Source organism: Strigops habroptila, chromosome Z (assembly GCF_004027225.2).
Source record: "Strigops habroptila isolate Jane chromosome Z, bStrHab1.2.pri, whole genome shotgun sequence".
In the NCBI taxonomy this organism is placed as follows: Eukaryota; Metazoa; Chordata; class Aves; order Psittaciformes; family Psittacidae; genus Strigops; species Strigops habroptila.
In genome coordinates, this window is record NC_044302.2 from 15,689,129 (window position 1) to 15,713,272 (window position 24,144).

General features: G+C 41.1%; 1 protein-coding gene across 1 annotated transcript in view; it reads left to right on the plus strand.

Moving 5' to 3' along the window:
- The first annotated feature begins 482 nt into the window (after positions 1-482).
- NKD1 (NKD inhibitor of WNT signaling pathway 1) overlaps positions 483-24,144 on the plus strand; it is a 112,203-nt gene continuing 88,541 nt past the window's right edge. Inside the window, exons 1-3 of the mRNA XM_030471086.1 lie at positions 483-975; positions 1,117-1,149; positions 1,370-1,530. Of these exons, the coding sequence (XP_030326946.1) occupies positions 951-975; positions 1,117-1,149; positions 1,370-1,530 (219 nt within the window). The 5' untranslated portion in view covers positions 483-950. The remainder of the gene's footprint in view (positions 976-1,116; positions 1,150-1,369; positions 1,531-24,144) is intronic.

The window sequence follows — 24,144 nt, forward strand, 5'->3', positions numbered from 1 at the left end:
GAACTGCGTTTTGGCGCTAACAGAGACTCAGCAGGATCCCTTCTGTGCGCAGGGATGCCCGTAAAACACAGTTTGCGGGACAAAGTCAACCGCACAACTGCTTTTCCGGACATGCCGGTTTCCTTCGCGGTCCAGGTACTGCTAAGGAGGGACTCGAGCGAGTCGGGAGCGCTCCGGCACCGCGTCCCAGTGCCGGGGATGACGGGGCTGGTTCACGAGCAGCGCGGGAGTTCGGCTCCCTCCTGCACCCCGCCGGGCGAGCGGCGCCTGCGAGCCAGAGCCTGCGCCGGGCGGGGGAACCGCTTTGCCGTGAGTCCAGAGGCACCGCGCAGAGCCGGCTGCCCGCGGGGGTTCCGCGGGGGTCCGCGGAGGGCGGCGCTGCCCCGGGCAGGACCGGGCCGCCAGTGGCTCGGGGCAGCGGGGACAGCACGGCGCACTGTGTGCACCCCGCGGGGCTGCGCGGGGAGCGGAGCGGGCCGGCCCCGCCGCCCGTGCCTGGCTGGAAGTGAAACGCGCCCCGGCTGCTCCTTTTTCTTTTCTCTTTCTTTCCTCCTTTTTTTTTTTTTTTTTTTTGGAGCCTCCAAAAGGCTCCCTCGCCCCTTTTATCTGCCGCCGCGGCCCAATGGGAAGGCGGAGGCTGCCTGCAAGTGGTCTAATCTCAATGAGGTGTCAATCATGTTCCCCGGTGGGTGAAGTAAGGTCTTTTGTAACCGCCTCTGTCTTTGGGAAAGAGAGGAGAGAGGAGGAAGACTGGAGCCGAGCCGGGGATGCCGGACTGTGCTGCAGGAGAGGAGCACAGCTCTGATCTCGCGTATGCCTGAGCAGGGGAAGCTGAGCACATGGATTTCTAAACACGCTGGGATTTTATAGATCTACGAAAATAACAAGAAGCCAACCTGACCCTACTGAAAACAGTCAAATGAATCGTAATTGCAGATCAATGCAGAGAGATGGGGAAACTTCACTCGAAACATGGTTAGTTCCTTTCACTTGCTACTTCCTTAGCCCCTTCCCCTCATTCGGATTTTACTCGGTTTGTTGCTGTGATTTTTATACTGGTGTCTAATGATCTTCCTTTATTATTTCCCCCACACACTTTCCTCCGGATCTGCCTAGCTGCCGGTTGTAAACCCCGAGAAAGTCCAGAAGGTAGGGATGGCTCCTTACTACTAGTAACTTTGAACGCCTTCTCCCGCTGCGGGTGCCTGTCCCCGGCCCCCTGCCCTCTCTCCTCAACTTTCCGCCGCGGTTTGTGCGCTCCTGCCCTGGCTCCGGGGGATGCCGCGCGGACTGCTACGGCGCCGGTGGCTGTGGGGGCCGGGCGGGCTCTGCGGGCGGCTCAGCGGCGGCATTGTCTCCTCTTTTCTAGGTGATAGTTTTGCGGTGAACGCCTCTCTGGCTCGCAGAGGGCTGGAGGACTGGATGGTGAAGCAGAAATACTCCGGGGGCAGCAGCAGCAGCGGAGGCAGCAGCTCGAGACTCCAGCAAGGCTGCCAGCACCGGGCTGTGTGCAGGCTCGCCAGCTCCAGGGTATGTCAGCTTCCTCGCTTCCCCCACCCCTCGCCCCTCCTTTTTGAAACGGGGAAAACCAAAAGCTCTTTCTACATCCCTCTTTCCATCCCAAGGATCGGTTGTGCAAAGGCTGGGTTTGCTCTGCCCTAACGCTGCTCCAAGGGACTGCACCGTGGGTGGTTTCTGTCAGTCCTTTGATGAAGTTAGGAGGTGCGGAGCAAACTTAATGCTGGCACAAAAGCCAAAGGAGTAAGAGGACCTGTCCGCCAGTGTCTGGGCACTAGATTAGAACAAACCCCTTCAGAAACAGGAACAAACAGAGAATCTCTGGGCAAATCCCAGCACCCGGCCAGTGTATGCAAGCTTGTGCACTCTGATTGGTGCACAAGTTCGGCTGTGACATTTTGGCAGAGGAATTCTGGAAAGGAGAAGTCCCCGAAGACTGTATTATTATTTATTTGCTCTTTGCTAATAATGGGGTGCAGGCTTTCTCCATAAGAGTCACTGCACATGTTGCTTGTCCTGGCAGTTACCACGCTGGCCACTTTCCACCCTTCCTCTTGCCTCTGGTCTTCTCGTGTAAAGCTGAGCTGGAGGAAATGTTTAAGTTGCCCTTTTTTTTTTTTTTCTTTTTCTTAATGTTGTCTCTTTAAACAAGAAGGCATGACGGGAGGTAAACAGACTTAACAGTTCTTAGATATGGTCCTCACAGTGTTTCAGGGTATGATCCAGAGCTTATTGATGTTTACTGAAAGACTTCCATTGACTTCTGAGAGCTTTGGATCAAGCCCTGAAAGCCTCATCAGTGGAAAAGTAACCTGAGAGATGGGGAGATTGGAATCTGTGCTTCCCAGCAAGGAATGTGGCTCTGAAAGCACAAGCAGAGCCTGGCCACCAAACCTCCTGCAGGCTCTTTGCTTTGTTAGCCACCAGTTTTATTGTCAGAAGCCTGGACTTCCCATGTCTCAGGAAAAACTAACTCACAAGTGGAGAATACTTCATTGTATTGGGTGTTAAACTGTGTAGAAGATGCATAGTATGGGAAAAGATAATGATGACTTTTTAGATTCCACCAGTAGTGTATTTAGGGGAGGATAAATTGTTTGGGAGTCACTAGAACTAAGACAAGGGGGGCAAGGTATTGATGCAAGTGTTTGTTTGATGAGTGTAATCACTTTGTGTGCAACTTGCAGGTGTGGTTGGTTGAAGTGATTTTTATTGTTCTTTGCTTGGAGACAATGTACCCAGAGAATGAAGGTCTCATAATAGCAATACGTAGATGTGTGATACAGATACAAAGAGTAAACCCATGTGCTTTTAATTCTTTTTATTATCCCCATTTTTGTGAGTCAAGCTTTTTAGATATGTTCTACCTTGCAAATATATGTTTTCTAAGAAAGATCAACTTGCCAAACTAAATATAGGTTTAAAATACAAGAGTTAAAGGTAAAAAACTCTGACTTTAGCTTTGTGAAACATATTTTCTTCCACAAATACAGTTTGCTTTCTGACAAGAAGGAAAAAAAATCTTTGTCAGAGATACTTTTCTATTCACGAAACTTCAGTTTTCAGTTCCATGAGGTCTGCTCAGCTGGAGTGACAGTATCTTCTTAAGGTGTCCTCTTCCTCATGATAGCTCAGCAATTAGCAAGTGATTAACTAAAAATTAGTCTACAGTTTTAGTACATTATAATACTGTAAATAGGTTTAAGTATGTTTAAAGGCACTGTTCCCATGAGGCTTTTTACTGTCATCCTGGTAGAGTTGTTGCTGAATGTTTGAAAATACTCACAAATTTATTGCTTAATATATTTGGTAGTATCTGCATGCATATATCGCTTGCCAATTGATTTAGTTTAATTGTCATCCTGTCACAGGCACACTGTGACAGCTACATTAAAGTTCCTCTAAAATATGCTCTTTTGGTAATATGGAAGGGTGCATTTCTAATCTTACATTGGAACCAGATGTGCCATATATACAGTCTTTTTGACAAGGATTATGGAGTCTCAGCTATTTGCTGTGAGATTGCATGACTGTTTCTCTTCTGAGACCTCTTTGATCTCTTTGATAATTATACCAAGATACAAAGAGAATTGTAGCCTAACCTCTTGGCTCTTTGTTCACCTCAAGATGTAGCAATGCCAGTCACTTCTTGTAATGGTTAGTCACTTGGGATTGTGTGGCACAGTTGTGTATTCCCCAGTAATGTAGTACTGGTACACTTGAATTGACCAAGGGCTCTTACTACTTCAAAATTCCTCCTAAGATGTTCAATAAGCTTACAGGGCTCTGTGGAATGGTACAGTTTTATTGTGTCACAGCTGAAACCTTGGCTTCTCATTAAAACATGTTTTTTACCCCGATATAGGTCCTTGCTGAGCTTGTGACTTACGGTAGAAAGAGTTAGATCAAACGCTGGTGAAAATATCTGCATTCAGAGAAACATCCAGTGAGTTTTAAAAAAATAATGGTCCGAGAAATAATTTTCCTCCTAGGAATCCTTAACCAGAGTTTTGTTGATGGTGGTTTTATTGAGCCCTGTCTGGTAAAATCCGATGTACAGGTCTAAAGACCTGTTTTTGGTAGAAGAGAGCATTCAGTTGCTTTCAAATCTGAAACTTAAAAGATGTGAATCATTTTAACTAGAACTTGAATGCGGTAGTGAAATTTGACTTATGCTGCTCTGTATAAGCCAAAAATTCTGTCTTGGTTCTAGTGGAAGGCTGTTTTCCCCAAGAGCAGAGACACTGAATGATTTTGCTGAAGTTAGTCATCCAGAGGAGATGACAATGAAGTTCAGGGAGATTTATGTAGCATTTTACAAGAGGAGTGAATGACTAATACAGGAAAGCAATAAAATTTCATTTGTGCTCCTCTCTAGAATAATTGAATTTACTATAGTTGTGGAGGGGAGGTCTTTACATCAGCTCACTCAAGGGGTGTTCGGCACAAGGATGGTTCAAGAATACACCACATTTTCTCCTCCTGGACTGAAGTTTTGAGAGTTTCTTGGTCGAAACACTTCCCTCAGTTGACATGTTGTTCATGTCATGTCCCATCCATCCATATCTCCTGCTTTCAATTCACTGGAAGAACAATTAGTGTCCATCTGTTGCTAAATGCTCAGTCATCTGAGAATGTTCTCATAGTATGTTGGGTGAATGCATGGGCCAGGGGAAGGGGAGTGTATCTGAAATATGCGCTTCTGGTGCGTACACAACTTTCTGTTCTGGGCTGAGCTCAGCTCGTTAAACCATTGCCACCCGCCCAGCAGGGGCTGCTCTGCTCTAAGGGTTTTAATTAGTGGGGAGGCTGAGGGTGGGGCTGCAGCCTTCCACATCAGGCAGAACTAAATAAAGAAGGAATTCTGCTGCATCCATGAAAAGTATGAGGTCCAGAGTCATCTTCTAGTTTCAAGGCTAATTGAAACCACTGGGGCTGTAAATCTGTTAGAGCAGTTGAATATACTTCTTTTGCTGCTTTATGAATGAGTTAACTTGTGCCCAGAAAGGTTTTCTGACACTGTGGTTTATTCTGTATAATTCTTAAGTTTAATTTTATTCTGTGTGTTTACTTTTACAAACTACTTTTGGAGTTGAACATTGTTTGCAAATATTAATGTATTTATTTGTTTAACTGTGAAGTAGCTCTATGCTGAAAATATTAAATATGACATTTGCTTAGTTCAATTTACTTTTATCTTCAAAGCCATAAGAAATTTTACTGGTTTCTTGTGTGTCTCTTTGAGATCTGTGCTTGGGATTGGAAAAAATGTCATATTTTTAATTAAATTTCAAACCAGCTCACGGTGAGCCAAGTTGAAAGTAATCAATTTAGGTAAAATAGAAGAGACTTTAGCTTACCACTTCTGCTGGGCTCTTTGGTGCTAGTGACTCTCATGGTCAGCCCTAATTGATATTAATTAGAGTGGAGTATCTGGTCTGGGAATAATACAGTATGAAATGCTGAGGCACATCACTGCTTTAGAGGTGGGGCTTGTTCTCCATTTGTTCTGTGCCCGTAACTGCTAGTGACATTAATGGACATTCCTTGCATGGCTGAGAGGAGACTACGCCAGTGTCAACTGCACTGCTTCTCTAGCATGATGTTTCTTAAATTTTAAAAGAAAAAAAGAAAGCCCTTCCCAATCCCCCACTGTTAAATAGCATGTGTGTGTGTGCACATATAAAAATACATAGCTTTATGGGGAGACACAGCTGGGTAGGTCATTCATCCAAAATGAAAATATTAAACAGGAAATAGACTTTTTAGTGGGATGTATATACTGTGGCTTAAAGGCTGTTGAAATGGAAGATTTCATTGTAGCACTACTTTGGGGTCATCTCATGGGTAGATGACATTTGAAAGATTGCCTTCTTACTGATATGGTGACAAGAGCAATTAAAATTTCCTTGGGTGTTATCTTGTATGACTGCTTGAAGTGATCTTTTAAACGGAAATATTTTCAATTACATGAATGTCAGAATTGTATGGATAATTATTTGAATTGACTTCAAGGATTAAAAGAAACAACAGACTCAGCAGTGCTAGACCTTGGTATGACTAAAAAAATATGTTGATACACAAAGTGCTGTGTATGGCATATAAAATGAAATGGCCAAACTTAGTATTGAAAGAGAGAGAAACAGAATCTTAATTAGTGTTGAAATTTGGTGCCAACAAACCAAGATAATTTAATTAGTAATGGAAATAGTGTATCTTGACAGCTCTGGTTTGGGAAAATTATAATATGAATATTAACAATCAAAGAGTCTCTGAAAGTATTAGTGCCATGGTGATGAGATTAGTGAATTGGCCAATACTGCAGCAGAAAGCTAGATTCCAAGGGAATTATCCTTGAATGATACCAGTTGGTGCAATTAAAAGCCACAATTCAGTTGCCATATGGAAAGTGTTAGGCATCTTTACATGGTTTCAAAGCTACGTGCCAGAGGTTAAATTGCCATATGAAGAAAAGCATAAATTAAATATTTTGTGTTATGAAAGTAGAAGTTGACTTTGCTTGAGCTATATGGAGGAGGTGGATGGAAGACAGTCTGTATTTCATCAGGGCTTGCTTTATAGGTGTTTCAGATTTGATGTGGTGTACTTCTAATTTGGCATGTTGATTGGAAACCTGAATGGCCTGTGAAGTTTCTGCAAATAAACTCATTAAAGTAACTTTTTTTTTTTTGGTTGTTGTTGATCTCTACCATTGTTGTTGATTTCTTACTCCCATCCCATTACTTAGGTTGATGTTTGTAAGAAGGAAGCATCTTCTGAGTAGTACCTGGGTGAAGTCCTCCTCTAAGTAAGACAAGCTATGTCTCTTGGGCTCCTCACAGGCCCTGTTGGCTTAGTGAAATCTTAATTCTTCTGAATGAAAAGGGCTTGGTTATGGAGTATATTTTCTTCTGTAAAGTGGATGAAAAGTAACAACAGTATGTTCTTTAATGACTTAAATGTAAATAATGTAATCCAGGCTTTACACTAAAAATTTGGTTATAACAAAAATGGGAAATTTGTAGCACATGATTGTCAACATATGTGAATGTTCATTATGGCATCATTCATTAACAGAAGGGTTTTCTGTAGATTTTGTGAGATCTGTAATAAGACCCAAGAGGAGCTCAGAAAGTAGCTATTCATAGGCACCCTTCAGAAGAAGATTGTAGTTGACTTTTATGGTTTCTTTTGAATGGGGTTGTGTACAGAGGAAAGAGAAGTCTCTTGAGTATTCTTTTGAGTATTGAAACTTTGTAAGACTTAGTTTTTCCAAAGTTGGGGAAATAATTGTTTGGTGATGATATTTAAATCAAAATGGAGCATTGCTCCCTGTGCTGCAGATGTTGGCCCTTATAGAAATCCTTATGGATGGATTTTGCTTCATGAATGTCAGCATCAAAACCTGGTTGGAAAGTAAGTGGTAGATGTTGAAATGCACAAGGTATTTAAAATATTTTTTTTGTAACTAAACCACTTTTATAGTTAATACACCAGTTACTCTGAATGCTTTGGAGTTTTCAGACTATGTGGTATTTATAGATATCTTAATGGAAAATGAGGTATAGTTTTAGTTCAAAAAATTGCTGTGAAGAAATGGTCAAATAGACTTTCTCTGTGAATTTATTTAGTGATATCTGCCAACACTGGCGGCAAAACTAAGCTTGTATTTACTCCTACAGAGTAACTACAGCTATGGGAGACTGAGTCGGACTGTATTCCACTCAAGAATTATTAACCAAGTTCCAAATGCAAAGTCTTCATTGTGTCTGATTTCTGAGCCAGCAAAGCATGTTTGTGTTGGAATATCTCATGACATTTGTCTTGCAGTGATGGAATGCCAGTGGTGTTAGCTGTGGTGAAAGGGCTGTGCTGGCACAGATATTTTTACTTCTGCATAATCTAAGAGAGAGGGGAAATGACTTGTGTAGGTTCAACTATTGCTATTCTGGTTGCTCTGCAAGGGGTACTGCTGTACAGTGCGTTCGCTTTTTGTAAACTTCTGGATTTATTGTCATCAGAGCAATATAGCATATATTTTATCTTGGGATTTGCAGAATAGCGATGACACGCCAGAACATGTGAGACATCCTTTTGTGAGTTGGAAAGTCCTGTACCATCAGTGTCTTCCAAATAGACTGCTGTCACATAACAGCATGTCCACTGCTTAAGAGAGGCCAGACCATTGGCTTGCCATGGGAGTTGGCATTCCCACAGGCTTATATCTGCAAGTACATGTTCAGCCAGATTCCTTAATACTTAGAGGTGTGTGTCTCATGTGATCTGATGTGTGCCCATCGTATGTGAGAAATACTTTGGTTTAGTCATACAGAATCTGATTGTTAGAGGAAGGGAGTGATGATGTAGTCTCTTGTTGGGAGGTCCTGTAACAGCTGTGAAACTGAGTACCACTGGGTTTGTTTGTGTGGTGTGGCCTATTGTACATTACAGGGCAATAAATGCTCCTATTGTGTTCGTCTATAAAGCTTTTGGTGGAGTAAATCCTAAAAATACACTTAAAAGATCCCACCACACCAACCCTTCGGCAGGGATAACGGAAGACCCCTGGTTCCCTGGTTCAAACCAAGATCCTTGACAAACGCACATGAGAAGTAGTTGTCCTTTGTTAGTAACATTTAATACTTGTGAACAAGACTTATGAGGCAAGCACTTTTTCTGCTTTTTGTCAAAGCTCTGATAGTTTGATAATTTTCTCCAATAACACTTCTTGATCTGAATATTCAGTGGAACTCTGAAGCTCATCAAGCTGAGTGTGGAAGGGCTTCTGGCTTATACCTTAGAAAATGCCATCTACGAGTCTTGCTTTTGGTTTTAATGGGTTTGGTTATAAATGCAGGCTCAGTGGCACTGGTCCCTTATGTTACTTGCAATAAGAATCTCTTGAAAATGTCTCTTAAGGATCGTCTCTTAAAATGAGGGAAGAGATCAGTTACATTTTGAGCAAAATTTGTAGCAGAGATCTCTTAAAGTGCCTGGAATTTTCAGCCATGTAACCTTGGACTTCAAGCTAACAAATGCAGGCAGTGTATGTTGCTTTAGCTCAGAGATGGTTTGGCATGTGGTCAGAACAGTCTGTGCACTGTCCATCTAGAGAAATACTTTGTGTTTTGCAATTAGGGTGGAATTTAATGCATTTGAGGACATTACTGTGGTACCTTTAAAGGGATTAAGTATATTGAGGTTCCTCTTAAAGTGTAACATTGTGATTCAAGATCTGTGAAAGAAAATCATGCATGGGTGTTTGATCTTGGGGTGCAGCCACACATGCTGTGAGGCATAAAATAAGGGGATAGACTCAGTAGGGAAGTGACAGAACAAAGTACTGTCTTGCAGGAGAAATGGGATTTGGGAGCAGGCTTGGATCTTTTGATCCATACTCTGATGCGAAAGATGAGTGGTACGGAGGTGACAGATTTGTCTTGGGGGAGGAAGGAGAATGGTGGGTAGATTGTTGCATTGCCCTCAGAGGTAGTTTGCCATTTGATTCCCCAAAGGTTTGATAGTGGTAGGTAAGGACTAAGCCTTTTCTTGTCCTATCTTAAAAATCTTTTACAATTCCAGGACGGTTAGTTTCGAGAGAGTTAGGTAAAGAAGGTGGCAGCTGTAAAGCTAAGCCTTATGCAATAAATGCATATAAAGAACAAATGCCTGTTTGGGGGAATGGGAGTTTTCTCTGAACGTAGTGCCCCAGTCCTGAGCTCACAGAATAATAAGCAGTCTCTGTATTGCATAAGATGCTGTAGTTAAGCCTGTATCAGTGTTTCTCCAATAAACTACTCTTTGAAACAATAAATAGTAATTTTGCTTGTGAACTTTCCAAATCTCTGTGTTCACGTAGCGTATGTGTGTATAAACTACAGACACTCATTCCCTTATACAGAGAGAACATCATAGTCTAGCAAACAGAGTATCTGTCATTCCAGCTGAGCAAAGGTCTAAGGCAATAACCCAAAATATTCTGGAAGAAACTCTAAAAAGCATTGAAGAAGTCAATCGTCTGATCCTAGAGGAAGGTCTTTGATGTAATCCTGGTAAGTTTATACTGGGAGGCTGCCTATTTCTTTATGGTCAGCCCTAGACTTTCTCTGTGAAAAGTGGATCAAATAATTTCATATGCTCCTGCTTCAAAAAAAGATGGTTGATAGTTTCTAAAGCGTACACACTGTTTAAATGTAGATTGTGGCTTTTAGCCGAAGCCCAGGTGGGGAGGAAAGGCTTTTCAAAACAAGTACTTACAGGAAAATAAATAACACTTTGATATTTTTCCCATGGAAAAACTGTGCCTCATTTAGCCATCCCGAATATTTAATTTTATTTTGAGGATAAACTTCATAGGTTATCTCAGTTAAAGCCATTTTTATTTATGCAAAGCTTATGTGCAAGGTCTTGTTCTTGATGTGTATGTAAAAGGAGTTCTTCAGAATGCCATAAATTACTTTTAAAGGTATATTTTTACGTAACTCTGTCCAGTTATGTGAGTCTGGTTTTATCATGTTGAAAAATTCTGCAATATTTCCCTGTTGTGTTTTGATGTGAAAGCCCTGTTGTAATACAGGGGAAACTTCTCATTGCTTTCAGTGATTTTGTACTGAGTTCTCTGCCCCATCAGTGGAAGATGAGGGAATGTTCAAGTGGTGAGTATAAGAGTCTTTTTATTTAGCAGCTACATTGCTGGTGGAATGGCAATGTGTTTTCCCCTACAGATGCAGTTTATCTGATCATTTTATGACAGGTTCAGAAAAGTTTTTCCCAGTTGTACTGCCACTTAAATTCCCATTTGTAATTAGCAACGTAATTTTGCAGATAGGTTTACGAAGCATGTTTTGAGAGAAGCTATTCCCACAGCACTACTTAATACCCATTAAAATACCACATTTTTATTGTATGAAGGTGGTTTTTTATCTAATTAGGTTAGTTTGTTAAAGTATTGCACCACAGTCTCATTCTTTTTTCTTTAAGGCTGTTTTTAATCTTTTATTTGTGGCCGGTAGGAAGCATACAAAGTCTTTAACTCTGGCCCAATACACAGCATAAAGAAGTAAATGATCTCTTCCTGCCTAAGCTATTGTAGAGGGCTTTCCTTTGAAAAGCAGCCGTTCATGGATTAAAACATCGTGACGTGTAACAGAACAGAACAAACCCCAAGCAAACAGCATTTAGAAAGGAAGTATTGTATCCATTGATGCTACATAGACTTCGTTCGAATTGGGTCATCAGCCTTACTGTGGCACACTTTTCCACATGTGCTCTTTGATTTTTTTTTTTTCTTTATTTTTAATGTCATTTAGGAAAAAAATGAATGAAATAAGGTTTTCTGAGAACTGTGTGATGAAAGTCAACGTAAGGCACATTGAAGTAGCTCTGTGTCCTTGAACATTTGCTGTTATCCAGGAGGGACCAGCTGGACTAAGCACTTCACTGTGCTTAGTCAGTGAACATACATTTGGTGTTTAGCACAGAACAGACCTCTGCTAAAAAAGTTTATCCTTAATCTTATGGCCATTTCTGGTTTTTCCAATTTTGGAAAGACAGAAGCCAAAGGCTCTTCAGTGGAAAGCCCCCTAGGTTTGCCAGTAAACGAATAACAGACAGTGGGTAATGTCCTGTGGGAGTAGCAAAAGGATTGTGATGTCCCTTATTAGCTCAGCGGCAGTAATCTGACCCTCCTTGGTGTGTTTCTGATGGCAACACTGGTAGTCCTGGCCTCCTCAAAAAATGAGGAGAATTTCACCACCACTGGGGAAAATAGGAAAGCTTGTCAAATACAGCAGGACAGAATGGTTAGAGAAGAAAAATGCTAATGTCACGCCTTTAGGGCTATGTTTTTAGCAAGGAAAGAGTCCTGGCCTACTGTACAGTCAGAGTGTCTCCTATTATCAGCAGGAGCCCTGTCCAAAGACAGGGTGAGGCTTCCTCCTTCAACACTCTTAGTAGGCATGAGGTCTGGTCAAAATCTGCTGTTAAATGCCAAAATCCACTAGTATCAGGAATGGATAACCAGTTCTGCCTTCAGTTAGAAATAGGCACAGAGACTCTTTTCCGAGAGGCGTGCCAGTCTGAGACACATGCCAGATCAGGGGTAGGATTTGGCTTTAAGTTGTGTTGGCACAACTTACTGATGCCAGCGGGCTGGGTGCTAATAGCTGACAGCAGAACTGGGCGGAGGGAAGTAACTCAGCTGAAAAAGCAGTCTTCTGGCATTCAGTCTCATCTCTCTGTAAATATCGGGGAGAAGTGTGCGTTGCCCAGACTTAGCCATCCACAGCCAAGAGCCTTTCTTCTCATGGTAGTGGTGACTAACAGTGAGTATTTTGTGTTGTACCTGGCTGCACGCCAAAGTATATTGTAAGTTTTGTGCCACACTGGTTTGCAGTGGCCATTCTTGCAGGGCAATGCGTTCCTCCAGCATCCACGCTGCTCTGTCCAGGTAGCATGCCTTTTCTTCAGTTGACCAAGTTCTGCTGACAGCAGGCTTTACCCACACTTCATGTGCCTATTTGAACTGCCTGAGTGTGCTGTACAGAGGGTGAAATGGTACAGGTTTTGCCACGCAGGTTTTTGACTGTGTGCTATTGATAGGGCAGATTTTGGAGTGATGTTTGTGGAGTATAAAGGGTTACGTTGTTGAAGTTGCACAGGCGCCAATCCACTGGCACACCACAGGTGATCTCGGGGTGAATGTTGTTTAAAGCGCCTGTCCCACGGTTTCACAAATGTGCTCTGACCAGAGGATGTTTTTCTAACTTCAAAGGGCTTCTCAGGCTGGCTTGGTGCCTCACAGACTGAGTCCACAATTCCTCTCTGCTCGTGATGTGTTCTAACCATGTGTGATTTTTTTGGTGTGTGATGTTTTCTTAAAGAGGCATTGACCTGTGTTCAAGTGAAACTTGCTCTTAAGCTTGTAAACACAAACTTGTCGTGTGGGCAGTTTTCATCTTAACCTGATGCGTGTATTTTTTTAAGAGCAAGAATAGACATCAAAAGGAGGAGTAATTTATAGGAAAGAAAAAAAAAAAAGGCAATAAACTTGCAGCAGCTTTGGAGTTGCACCATCCTTGAAGGCAAGGCTTTTCCTTGAAGATCCAAGTGTAGGTCCTTTGCTGGCTATAAGGAGAAGAGCATATTCCCACCTCGCACTGCTGCACTGCTAATGTTACAGTAGGCTACTTTGACATATGCCTCTGCACAAGGGGTACGCAAAAGGGGAAGGCAAGGCAAAAAGGAATAGAAAGTGGAAGGGACCTTGGACACGTATCACTGGCCTGATTTTTTTTCCTTCTCTCCCTCTTAAGCAATGTTATATTAAAATAAGCTTTTAGGAACATGTTTGTATGTTTTTAAATATTAAAAGTTTCTTTTTCTCCTATAGTACTTTGTAGTATAGTTTTCTGAAGGTTAATACAAACTACAATTCTTTTTAATGCTGAGAATTAGGAATGACTGTATATGTGTATATGAGTATATGTGGGTCAAATTCATTTACTGTTGAAGTCCACTAATTCTCCATTAACTCTGCTGAGAGAAGGATTAGGCGCTGAAACATCTCCTGAGATGCACTGTGTTACATTAGCTATGGGTGTGAATCTGGGAAGATCTGGTGTTCCACTAAGTTGCACTGGTGGGCACTGGTTTTTGCAATGTATGTGCATTCATTAAGACTAGAAGAAGTAGGCTATTTTGAGGCTTTAATGTCATTTTTAGTTTACTGTTACTACTATTATGAATGGTTTTGCATACACTTAAAAAAACCAAACCAACAGCAAAATAAACCTTTTCTTCCAAGAAAATGGTACCTTACAAGCCAGACCATAACACTTTCTGGTTGCCAAGTGATTGAAGATCATCTGCTATGGGAATAAAACATCATACTGTGAATGGCATGTTGTGAACAATGTATATCAGCTGTGCAATGCAGTTTTGCTTCTCATGAGTAACAGTACTGCAATCTAGAACTTCATAATTAATCCAGCTTTCAGATGCAGTTTGATCCCAAGGTCCTCATCCAGACAAGATTCTGGAGAAGTCAGTGATGTCTGGAACCTAAGCCCTAATGGCAAACAACCTGTGCTACCCTGCCATCCCCTGGTTATCGACAGGAACCATCCCACCGCGTTTATTTTGGCTAGTTTTAGAGCAGGTGGCCAGGATGAATTCCTAGTTTCAAAGTCACAGCTGCTGCTTTGAAATTGTGTAAGAAGGGCTTTGGTTTCTTAACACAAAATAACTGAGCTGCTGTTTGGTATTAGAGCATCATTATTCTGGGAAATGCGCTCTTCATTTTAAAAATATCTTCTGTATGGAAGTTGAAAATTTATACCTCATGTTTCTAAGGGCAAAGAGCTGTAAAGGTTCCATGTTTGTCTGATAATTGTAAATACTTAAGAATTCCTCAGTGACTTGAGTGAATGGAATGTGAAGGTAGTATTAAAAGTTAATACCAATATTAGAAACACAGTTACTGCAGAATCTCTTGTTTGTTGGTATTAAATAATTTCTTGGGGTAACTACAATTTAAGATTTTTCTCTTTTAACTAGATTTCTTTGTGACAGTTACACCAAAAATGTTATGTCTTTATCATTGAATCGATTAAAAGGGCCAAGTGGTCTACTTCATCAGAGCAATGATGCTGTGATTAAGTAGAAGGAAATGTTCTGTTACAAATCCCCCTTTCCTCTCCTTGTAAAATTTTATTTTTAAATGAGCCTTCTTGGGTGAGTTTTTTAGTAGCATCAGCAACAGTGTCAGCAGAATAGTGAATTTGTGTCGCTGGAAGTATAAAGAGAATTCATGAAGGAGTTTGTGTTAAGCATAGTTTTCTTTTTTATAAAAAAGGATTCTATTCACTGTGGTTTTTTCTTCTTTTGTATTCTTTGCCACCTTATGATATTATAATGTTTTTTGCCTAGTTTCAAAATGTCATAGATATATATTTATAAAAAATATATGTCGTAAGCCTTTTTCTAGTCTAAGAGAAAGTACATTTTATGCAAGGTACACAGCATGGGGTTTTCTGGGCCTTCAATCTTATATGATCCTGTCTCTCAGAAAATACATCAAACAGGAATGAGCGAAATGCAATCCTCTCAGACTGGGTGAAAATGCTCTTATGAAAGAAGACGAGGGCGGGCTGGCTGGAGGAAAGGCTAGACCTTCACTCTGAAAAGAGGCCTGAAAAAAGTGGGTAGGCAAAGGGTAGAGAGTTTCTTTAGCTTATGTAGACATGCTTGGTAAAGGGTGGAAAGGGAAAAATTAGGGTTTGTTTGGTATTGAGGACATAGTCAAAGAAATGAATGTAGGATTCACATGCATAGGATGTAACAAAATCGTTGACTTGGTTGTTCAGCAGAAGGGGTGAGGATGGGCACATCCGAAGTACAGGCAGTACAAAGAGGAAATCTGGGCTGTGTCCATAAATCGTTTTTGCTTCAATCATAAACTAATTTTTGTCTTGTGAGAGTAATTACTAGTAGCTCTTTTATCTGTTTGAAGCTGCATGTTCTAGTGCAGCACTTTGTAGATGTATCTATTAACATCTACAGTGGTAGAAGTGGTGCTGGACCATATTTTATGTAGAGGTATACATGGCACAAAGATCCCTGCTGAGCTAAAGCTCTCAGTGGTTTGGACACAGGCTTACTGTGCAATCTTTGTGTCTCTGATGTGTGCCTTTGCGAACTGTGCTGACTAGTGTAGCGCCCTGGGTGGTTAGGATTTTCATGGGTAGGATGTCTGCCCTGTTGTACTTAAGGAGATAGGATAATAGGTTAAATACAGCTTTCTTAAGCACTCTGAATCACAAGGTAGGTAGGCTTTGAAGTCACCTGATACTAGAAGACTGGTCTGTGGGCTTGGATGTGAGGGTGGGAGGTGTTTGTAATGTGGGTGGTCAGAGATGAATAGCCATTGCTGTCGTGCTATCTGCTCTCTGGAACTCTGAATTTATGGCTTAAGAAAGAGATGTAGGGGCCATGTATTCTAGTCCAGACCCTAGCTTTATTGTATATCCTTTCTCAGGTTGCTCAAACATGAATCTTCACAGAGGCCCAAGATAGATTAAGCACTTACCACTCATTTAGTCTCATTTTAGTCTCATTCAAAGTCTTCTCTTTGAAACTGCCAGTTTTATCCACTTTTTTTTTTGCGCTTCCCCGTCAGGGAAGTGGGAATCGGTTTTATCCTTTTACCTACCTCTGCTGCTGAGGAGACAAAGGAATATTTAAAGTTCACGAAGAACTTCAATGTCAGCTTAAAACATAAGCCACTTACACTTAATTCATTGCTATGTTTTTACAAATATGCAACGTACTTATTACCTACTTTCCTGAGCAAAGTAAGAAAACAAGAACAGAGTTTATATAATCCCCCTTTTCAAAAAAACCCACAACCCAACCACCCTCCCAAAAAACACTCTTAGTTTGTTTCTTCTTTTGTTCTACAGTAGCCTTCCTAAAATCCTTTTTGGAAGGAGGCCTTTCTGAACTGTCCCACTCTCGTCACAGTGCACGGGCCCAAGAAGTCTAATTCTAAAAAGTTAGTATCAAATCAAAGCAGTTTTAACATATGGAGAAAAGGCATTTGGCTTCCCAATCATCTGAAGGAGACTTTGGTCAAGGTTAGAAGTTAGTGGGACATGTCTTTAATGTAGTCTTTAATACATGAGCTGAATCTCTGCTCCTGGTGGAGACCTGTCCAAGGACACATGCATTCAAGTAATGTAGACTTCCTGCTTATTGCTGTGCCTTGCTTTTGGTAATGCATATAAATTCAGTGCAAGATTAATAGGCATGTAGGGACAAAGGGTGTGGCTAGCATATGTTTAAATCACAGTAGGTAGATAATATAGGCTGCCAGACTTTTACCGCTGTTACTAGATGAAATGGACTCCACAGACACAACTGAAGAGCGAAGTCTGTTAAAAATTCGACTGAAGGTGAGCGCTGATGCACCAGCTAGACTTGAGGCTTTGCAGGGAGATTTTTTTTTTTTTTTTTCTGGTGTTTGCTTGAGTAATGAAATTACCCTCTTTGGAAGGTTATTCTTCAGAGCAGCAGAGTTTGTACATGAGTGAAAAGCATGTCAAAATGTTTACAATGAACTGGAGTTGTGAGTCAAAGCAGTAGGCTTTGTTTGCACTGCCTTTGTAATGGAGAGCCTTATAATGAGGGTGAACTATGCCTCCTATTCTGGTAGGCCTTTGTACTATCTGGACCACAAAGTGGGGCAGGTTTACAGGTTAATTAACACCTCTTCCCTCCTCCTTGTGGTACTGTCAGTGATGTATCTACCCACGGTCATGTTTAGAATGGTGACTGATGGTTAGTGGTGGATACTTCCAAGCTTTTTAGTTGTTGCCACTGAATTCTTTGCTGGGAATGGCATTTGTTCTTTTAAACAATACAGCACACAGCTAAATGTATGGTGTTGAAGAAGCCTGGCAGCAGCAGGCACAACCCTACAGCTGTGTGTTTGCAGCCAGGCACATGACAGCCTGTAGCTTCCCCTCTCCCTCCTCCTTATAAATATGAAGAGAATTCAGACAAATTCTGCCTGCCTGAAGAGGATTTAATGGCATCTCAAACCCATCATTGTGTATTTACAGATGATTTCTCTGAATACTGAGTTGTAAGGATGGTTTTAATCTGGTGGCTCTGTGGTTTTGGAGAGTTTGGTCAGTCTGGCTGGAATTGTTGTACTTTAGTCTGTGTGTTAGGTATGGGCATTTGTTGTTGGTTTTTGTTTTGTTTTGTTTTTTTTCCCCCTCTCCTTTTGGAGACTTAAGGTTTTCTTTGCCACCTATTGCCCACAGGTCGCACTTTCTCAGCAGTTGCCCTCTGCTTCTTTCTTTCCCTCCCAATCCCAGGTCTCAACACTGTATGTGTTAGATACTTCCATTTTAACACATATTGCCCTTACCTTAGCTTGATTTAAATGCTGCATTGTTCAGAAACTGAATCTTGGTGGAAGGGCAAGGCCATGTCGTGGTCTAACTTGCAGGATGCACATCAAGAATCCTTTTGCCATCTTGCACTAGCCAGCACACTGTGCTGTAAAATTTGAGGCGCGTATGCCCCCTATATGCTGCCTAACCATACCAGGTCCACTGTACAGATGTCTAACAAAACCCATGTGTAGCGTGTATTTTTGGAGCTTACAGGACTTCTTCTCACATCTCCCACTACCTTACTTGCCTGTTTGCGAGTGTAAGGACAGTGGAGCATACCCCAGCTGAGGAGCAGAATAATTTTCAGAAGAGGACAGTGCAGAGGCAGTGCTTGCTGCTTTCCTTGAAGCAGCAGGGCAATTGGAAAGGAAACTGTAATACAGTGAATCATAGTAATCTCTGACAGCTCCAGGGGCAGTGCAGCTCTCAGCTGCTGCCTTGCTCGCAGTGAATTATAGGGTCATAATACAGCCCACTGTGCTGAAGCAGAAAAGCAGTAAATTCATCCTTAGGAGCTGCTTTATGTTGTCTAGAAATGAAGAATTCTTCTGTAAGAATGTTATGCTTTTTATCTTAACTTCCCAATTCCCATGTTTCAGCAGTATATTTATCTTCACCATGTTCATGCTGTGAATGAAGGCCAAGAAACACGTATAAAGGACTTCCTTTACAGCCAATGACATGTGCAGTATAGCATCCTATAATGTTAACAGGGATTAAGGTGAATGACCGTGTGAGCAAGAGAGGCATCCCATCAGGAAGTATGCCTGTTTCTGTGTAGCAACTAAAGCAATACTATCTACAGACTTTGAATCAAAGGCTTGGACAACAAAGCTAATCCCCAAAGATGAACTATTTAACTCATTTCCTGTGTATGGAACAAATATTGTAGGAGTTTTGAAAGCATTTTCCAGCCATTGTTAGGAGTTCTGATCTGGGTTCAGACTTTCTCCATAGTTGTGGTTTTGGTTTGAGCCTGTCTCTAGTTAGCAGGGGCACAAATGTTAACATTTACCCATGTGGCTTGAGAGCTGTGCTGTGCTAGTAGTGCAAGTCTCACTTTTTCTTTATTTTTTAAAATATTTCTTTTTGCTGGAGTCAGATCCTTTCTTTTAGTGGGCAGACTCTCTATATTCTGGCAAATAAGGACAACTAGGCCTAGTAGAGCTGCAAATGTAAAGTGTTAATTGTCTATGAAAGATGATGTTTCTCTTATAAATTTGCTCAAGATGAGAACTCAAATGTCCTGTCATGTTATCTTTTTAGGAAAGCTTTTATTTCTCTGTTTCTTTGTTTCAGCTTTGATTCCTTGTTATATTTCATTACTCAAGCAACTGAAATTAATAGATGGGAGAAGGTTTAAACTGAATAATGAACAATCTTGGGTTTGGAGAACTCTAAGTGAGAAGGATGAACACTAAGAATTAAGTCCTGTAGTAAGTGGAACTTTTTTTACTTTTAGCCTAAATGGAATTGCAAGAACAAGTGTCACGTTGGGTAAAAGACCTGTCTGCTCAGATTTGCTAGGCTAGGTCTGGCTGTGCAGTATGGTTATAGAGTGGGAGGTTAGGGCTCTAAGTCTGAATTTTTGTCAGAAGACGTAATTCATGAATGGCAGTGAGAAATGATTACCCAAATGTGAGCAGAACAAAGCAGCTCAGTGTTGAATATGCTTTCTCCTAGGCTGTCACCCATTGTATCTGTAGCCTGCTGTGTGGCACTTAATGTAATTTCAGACTGGCTTCATTCTGAGCAAAGGCTGGTAATGTGTGAACATGTGTAATGGTCCTGAGCTGATGTCAAGCAAGCCCATCAGATGCTGCATGGTGTCTGTTCTCAGAAGGGATTTTAGTGCTGACTTCTATAGAGTTAGGCTCTGGCAGTCATAATTGTGTAGCAGAGAATATTACAAAAATGGGTGTACAGGCATTCTCAAATGCTTGGTGCTTTGTCAAAAATTTAATCCATTTCCATATTTCCTGTACAAGCAAACCAGTGAGCAGAGTCTTGAAACCATTTTATCAGGCAAAGCTCCAGTGGATACCAAAGAAGTCAGGATTGAAAATAATCACTTGTTTAGAAGCATTTGAATGTGACCTTTAGAGAAATCCTCTTTCATTTTGCCGACTTTTTGAACCCCTCATTAGGGAGTTACCAAAAATCAGTATGAAAGTTCAGTGAGTTCAGGCTACAAGTCCAGCTGAGTTGTCACTTGCTGTTTCTTTTCGAGCATTGCAAGTGACATTGCTTCCTCAGAAACTAGCATAGACCTACAAGTATTCTACTCTTCCCTGTTTCTCATTCCTAGTTGAACTTGCAAGTACTCCTCTGTTAGCCGCCTTAGATCTGTGGGTAGAAGCATGTGTGGTGAACACAGAGGTGCTTCAGCACAGATGCAAAGGCCAACTCCCCAGAAGATACTGGGCAAGTTTGAATGAATTCATGGAAGAGCTAAGGATGGTTGGACTACAATGACTGAAAGAGCAAAGTATTTGCTTCTTGCGTACATGGGAAAACTGACAAGACTTCTTGTGCTAGACATGGAGTGAAAGCATAAAAAGTACGTTTATTTATCAGTCATTTATGGCTTGCTTATACAACCTTTTATTGTGATACAGAGTGTTTGCACAGCAGCTATTCTAGAATGCCTATTGCAGTCAGCTTCCGTATATAAACATCCAGTAAATACTGCTGAAGCAATGACCGAATGAGAATTTAGTCTGTGTTGTTTGAAGCTTAGAAAAGGTTATTTAGAACTGTGAAGCATTATCATTAGGAATAGCAGTGGGGGAATTTGGGAAAGATTGGGTCTAAAGACGTGGTAGTGGAGGGCTCTTTGAATGCAGAATAATTCTTGGAAAATGGTACAGGTTTTATTTTCTCTCGGAATTTAAAGGGTGCAGTTTATGTCTCTAAGTATGTACTGGAAAAGGGTCTTCAAAGTTGGGTCCATAGAACTCAGTCCATTTCAGTTTCTTCTCCTGAAAACATGATTGTGTGCATCTACATCAGCAAAATTGAGATTTATGGGATTTTTGTCCCTTACAGTGAATATCTTGTACATGATACCATACAACGTAGAAGTGCTGTTACTTTAGGCATGCCTTTAGCAGATTATGCTGACAGCAGTTAGTTGTAACTGTGAGCTCTGCCTTTTATAAAGATTAATGATCCTTAAAATAATAAATATATTGGATATGATAATAAATATATTGGATATGACAACTGTGGAAGTTGTTTTCAATTCATAAATAGAATTGTTTGCATAATAGCAGACATCCCCTGCTATTTCCTATAATAGAGCAGGAATAAATTACTAGAGCAGTAAGTATCTCAAAGGTGCTATTGGAGAGAAAAGATCCCTTCACAAGGAATATATGTGTTGGAAAGGACAGGAAGAGGGTGATGACAAGCCATTTTGCAATATCACATTTGCTTATGGCTTATGGGGAGTGCTGCAAAGAGCTTGAAGCTTTTAGCACATCTGAGCATCGCTGACTTTTATTCTTGTTGCCATCATTCAATAGGCAGGAATCAGCTCAGCAGGCAAAGGGACCAAAAGCTTGCCTTCTGTGGGTGGGCATTGTCTTGGGGGAGAACTTCTTTTGGGGGAATAACTTTTAAGTTTTTACAGTATAGACTTAGCAGTAAATTAATCATGGCATTAAGAGGGAGTGTATGCATAGACATTACTTCACAGAGTTGTCATAAATTCTGCTCTTGCCATATTTTAATTTCCAAGGCTTTTGAATCTCAGACAAGGTGCTATAGATGTAGTTATTAAATTCTGCAGAAATATTTTTATTGGGCAAGACATTGCTTGATGATGTAGCTGTGAAAGCCGAATTCAGAAACTAGCAAAAGGTTCTTTATCCATACATTTAGGAGGAAAAATATTATTTTGTAACACTCACTTATTATTGAAATACTTGTTTTAAATTTACCTTCTTTTTCCTGAATGTATGTATGTGTGTATGTATATATATGTCTCTGTGTGTGTGTATGTGTATATATATATGTATCGTGCCGTAGTCATGACAACTTAGGGTACATTCTTTTTGTTATTCAGTCATCAGTAACATTATGTAATCGATAACATTGTCATCAATAACACATAGGTGGAAACACAGCTTTGGAAATAAGTGACTCTAACTCTTGTGGCTCAGCAGACCGTTGCTACTGCAGAGTGACCTGAGGACATAGTGCTCTTTTCCAGCTTTTTTGAATACTCTTGAGAGAAGACACTGGATAGGATATAAAGAAAAAAAAGCCTTTAAAAAAGTTTACACAGTATACTTCTTTCAGTGCAAAAGTTAACTTATGTGGGGGCTGAGTTAGACTAAATATTGCTGGAAAAACAGTGTCTAGATCCCTGCTTTTCAAAATTTTTCCTTCATGTGCACTGAAAGGGGAAGCCATGTTCTCTGCACCTTTCTGTACCAAAACACATGTTGCTAATTATTTGATTTCTCCTGGGGGCTGTTCTTTTGGATGGTAGTTTGCCTTTCCTGTTAAGCATATAAGGACAGCCAACATCAGAGGAAGCTTAAAATAGGTTGTCTGCACTGAGGATGTGTCGGCAACCAGGCAAAGAATGGAATGGCGAAGTGCAGGAAGAGTTAAAACCCCACCTCGTCCCACCTAATCTGTGTAGCAAACTGTGGCTGTCCAGGGTGGAGGTATCTTAGGATCAAGTACCATGAAGGCTGATCTGGGAGTTTTGGTTGCAGCCTTGAAGCAGACGGTCTCTGGGTAAGCGAGGCTATGGACAGTAAATGGCTGCTCCATGGAGTCCTGTCTGCATTCCCTTATGCCCCATGGTAAATACAAGGTAATTTGAAGCAGTTTATTCCTTTATTTACCCCAGTGGAAGTGTTGACATGAACTATTACTGTGGAATATCTGCCATGTGGCCATACTCTCAGATGTCCTAATGTTGAGAAACTAGCCTGAAGCACTTTGCTGAGGTTCATCCGGTAGAATTTCCTAGCTCTTAGTCATTTGCTCCATGATAGCTGAGCTGTATCAGATGGCAAAGTCCTCCAGCTCATTGCTTACAGCTTGGAACAAAATTTAACAGTTATGTATCAGGTTTAATTTGATGTACTAATAATTTATATAGTGTAAACACACTAAATATATATTCTGTTGCTGGAATTAATCAGGAGAAAGTCATGTATGTAGAATTCTCCTCTTCATCTTTCTTTTAAAAACACACACTCACTCCTGGTTCATATTTAACAGCACTGGTAAATTAAGTTCTTTGCCACAAAACAGGTGTAAGCCACCGTCCTGCCCTGCCAACACACCTCGATCATGGCTTGGAGAGCCAGAGCTTGGCCTGTCTGGTGAAACTGCCAGTCGTGTTGCAAACACCTACTTAACAGCAACTGGAAGCGAAATCACTATTTCATTTAACATTGACCACCTATTGGATAATGACTTTCAATCATCCTAAGACTGGGCTGGATTTGAAACAGCAACCTGTTAGTGAAAGACACTGTTTTGCATTCTGATATCTGAACCAGCTTGTTGTCCAGAAGCATTGAAAGAACGTGAGCGGAGGGTAAGAACATGAAATTTCCCATCTGCTTCAAATGAGTTTGCCCATGTCTCGTTCTCACATGCACTGTTTAAGCCTTCAGTTCACTGTTCAGTCTTTAGTTCTCAGGTGCCGTTTGGCATCAATTTCCATGCAAAATTCTTGGAAACCAGAGGGGATTAACACGGGGGTGAAAGCCTTGTTCTACAAGACTTCCTGAGGCAGGCAAATGGTTTTTTGCCCTCAGAGCCAGCTTGGTTCTTCGCTCTTGACACGCACAAGTCAGGACACTTCTGCCGAGAGTTTTACTTACACTTAGCGGAAATGTCCCTGATAAGAAGTCATTGTTGAAGTCTTGTGGCTTTGACTGCGAAGACTTATAAATTTTTTGCATGGAGACTGCTGACCTATTTATATTTGTTGTTGTTGTTATATAAAAATGTGAGTGAGAGTTTATCTTTTCCTTTGAGATGTATGGCTCTAGCTCTGGAATTGCTTCCAAGTTTACAAAATGAGTCTGTGGTTTAGACCTCTCTGATAAACATTTTTTTGTTGTTGTTTCAAAGTTGGATCAGATTTTTGTTGTCATAATGGTTGGTGCACTTGGCAACTTGCATTTTA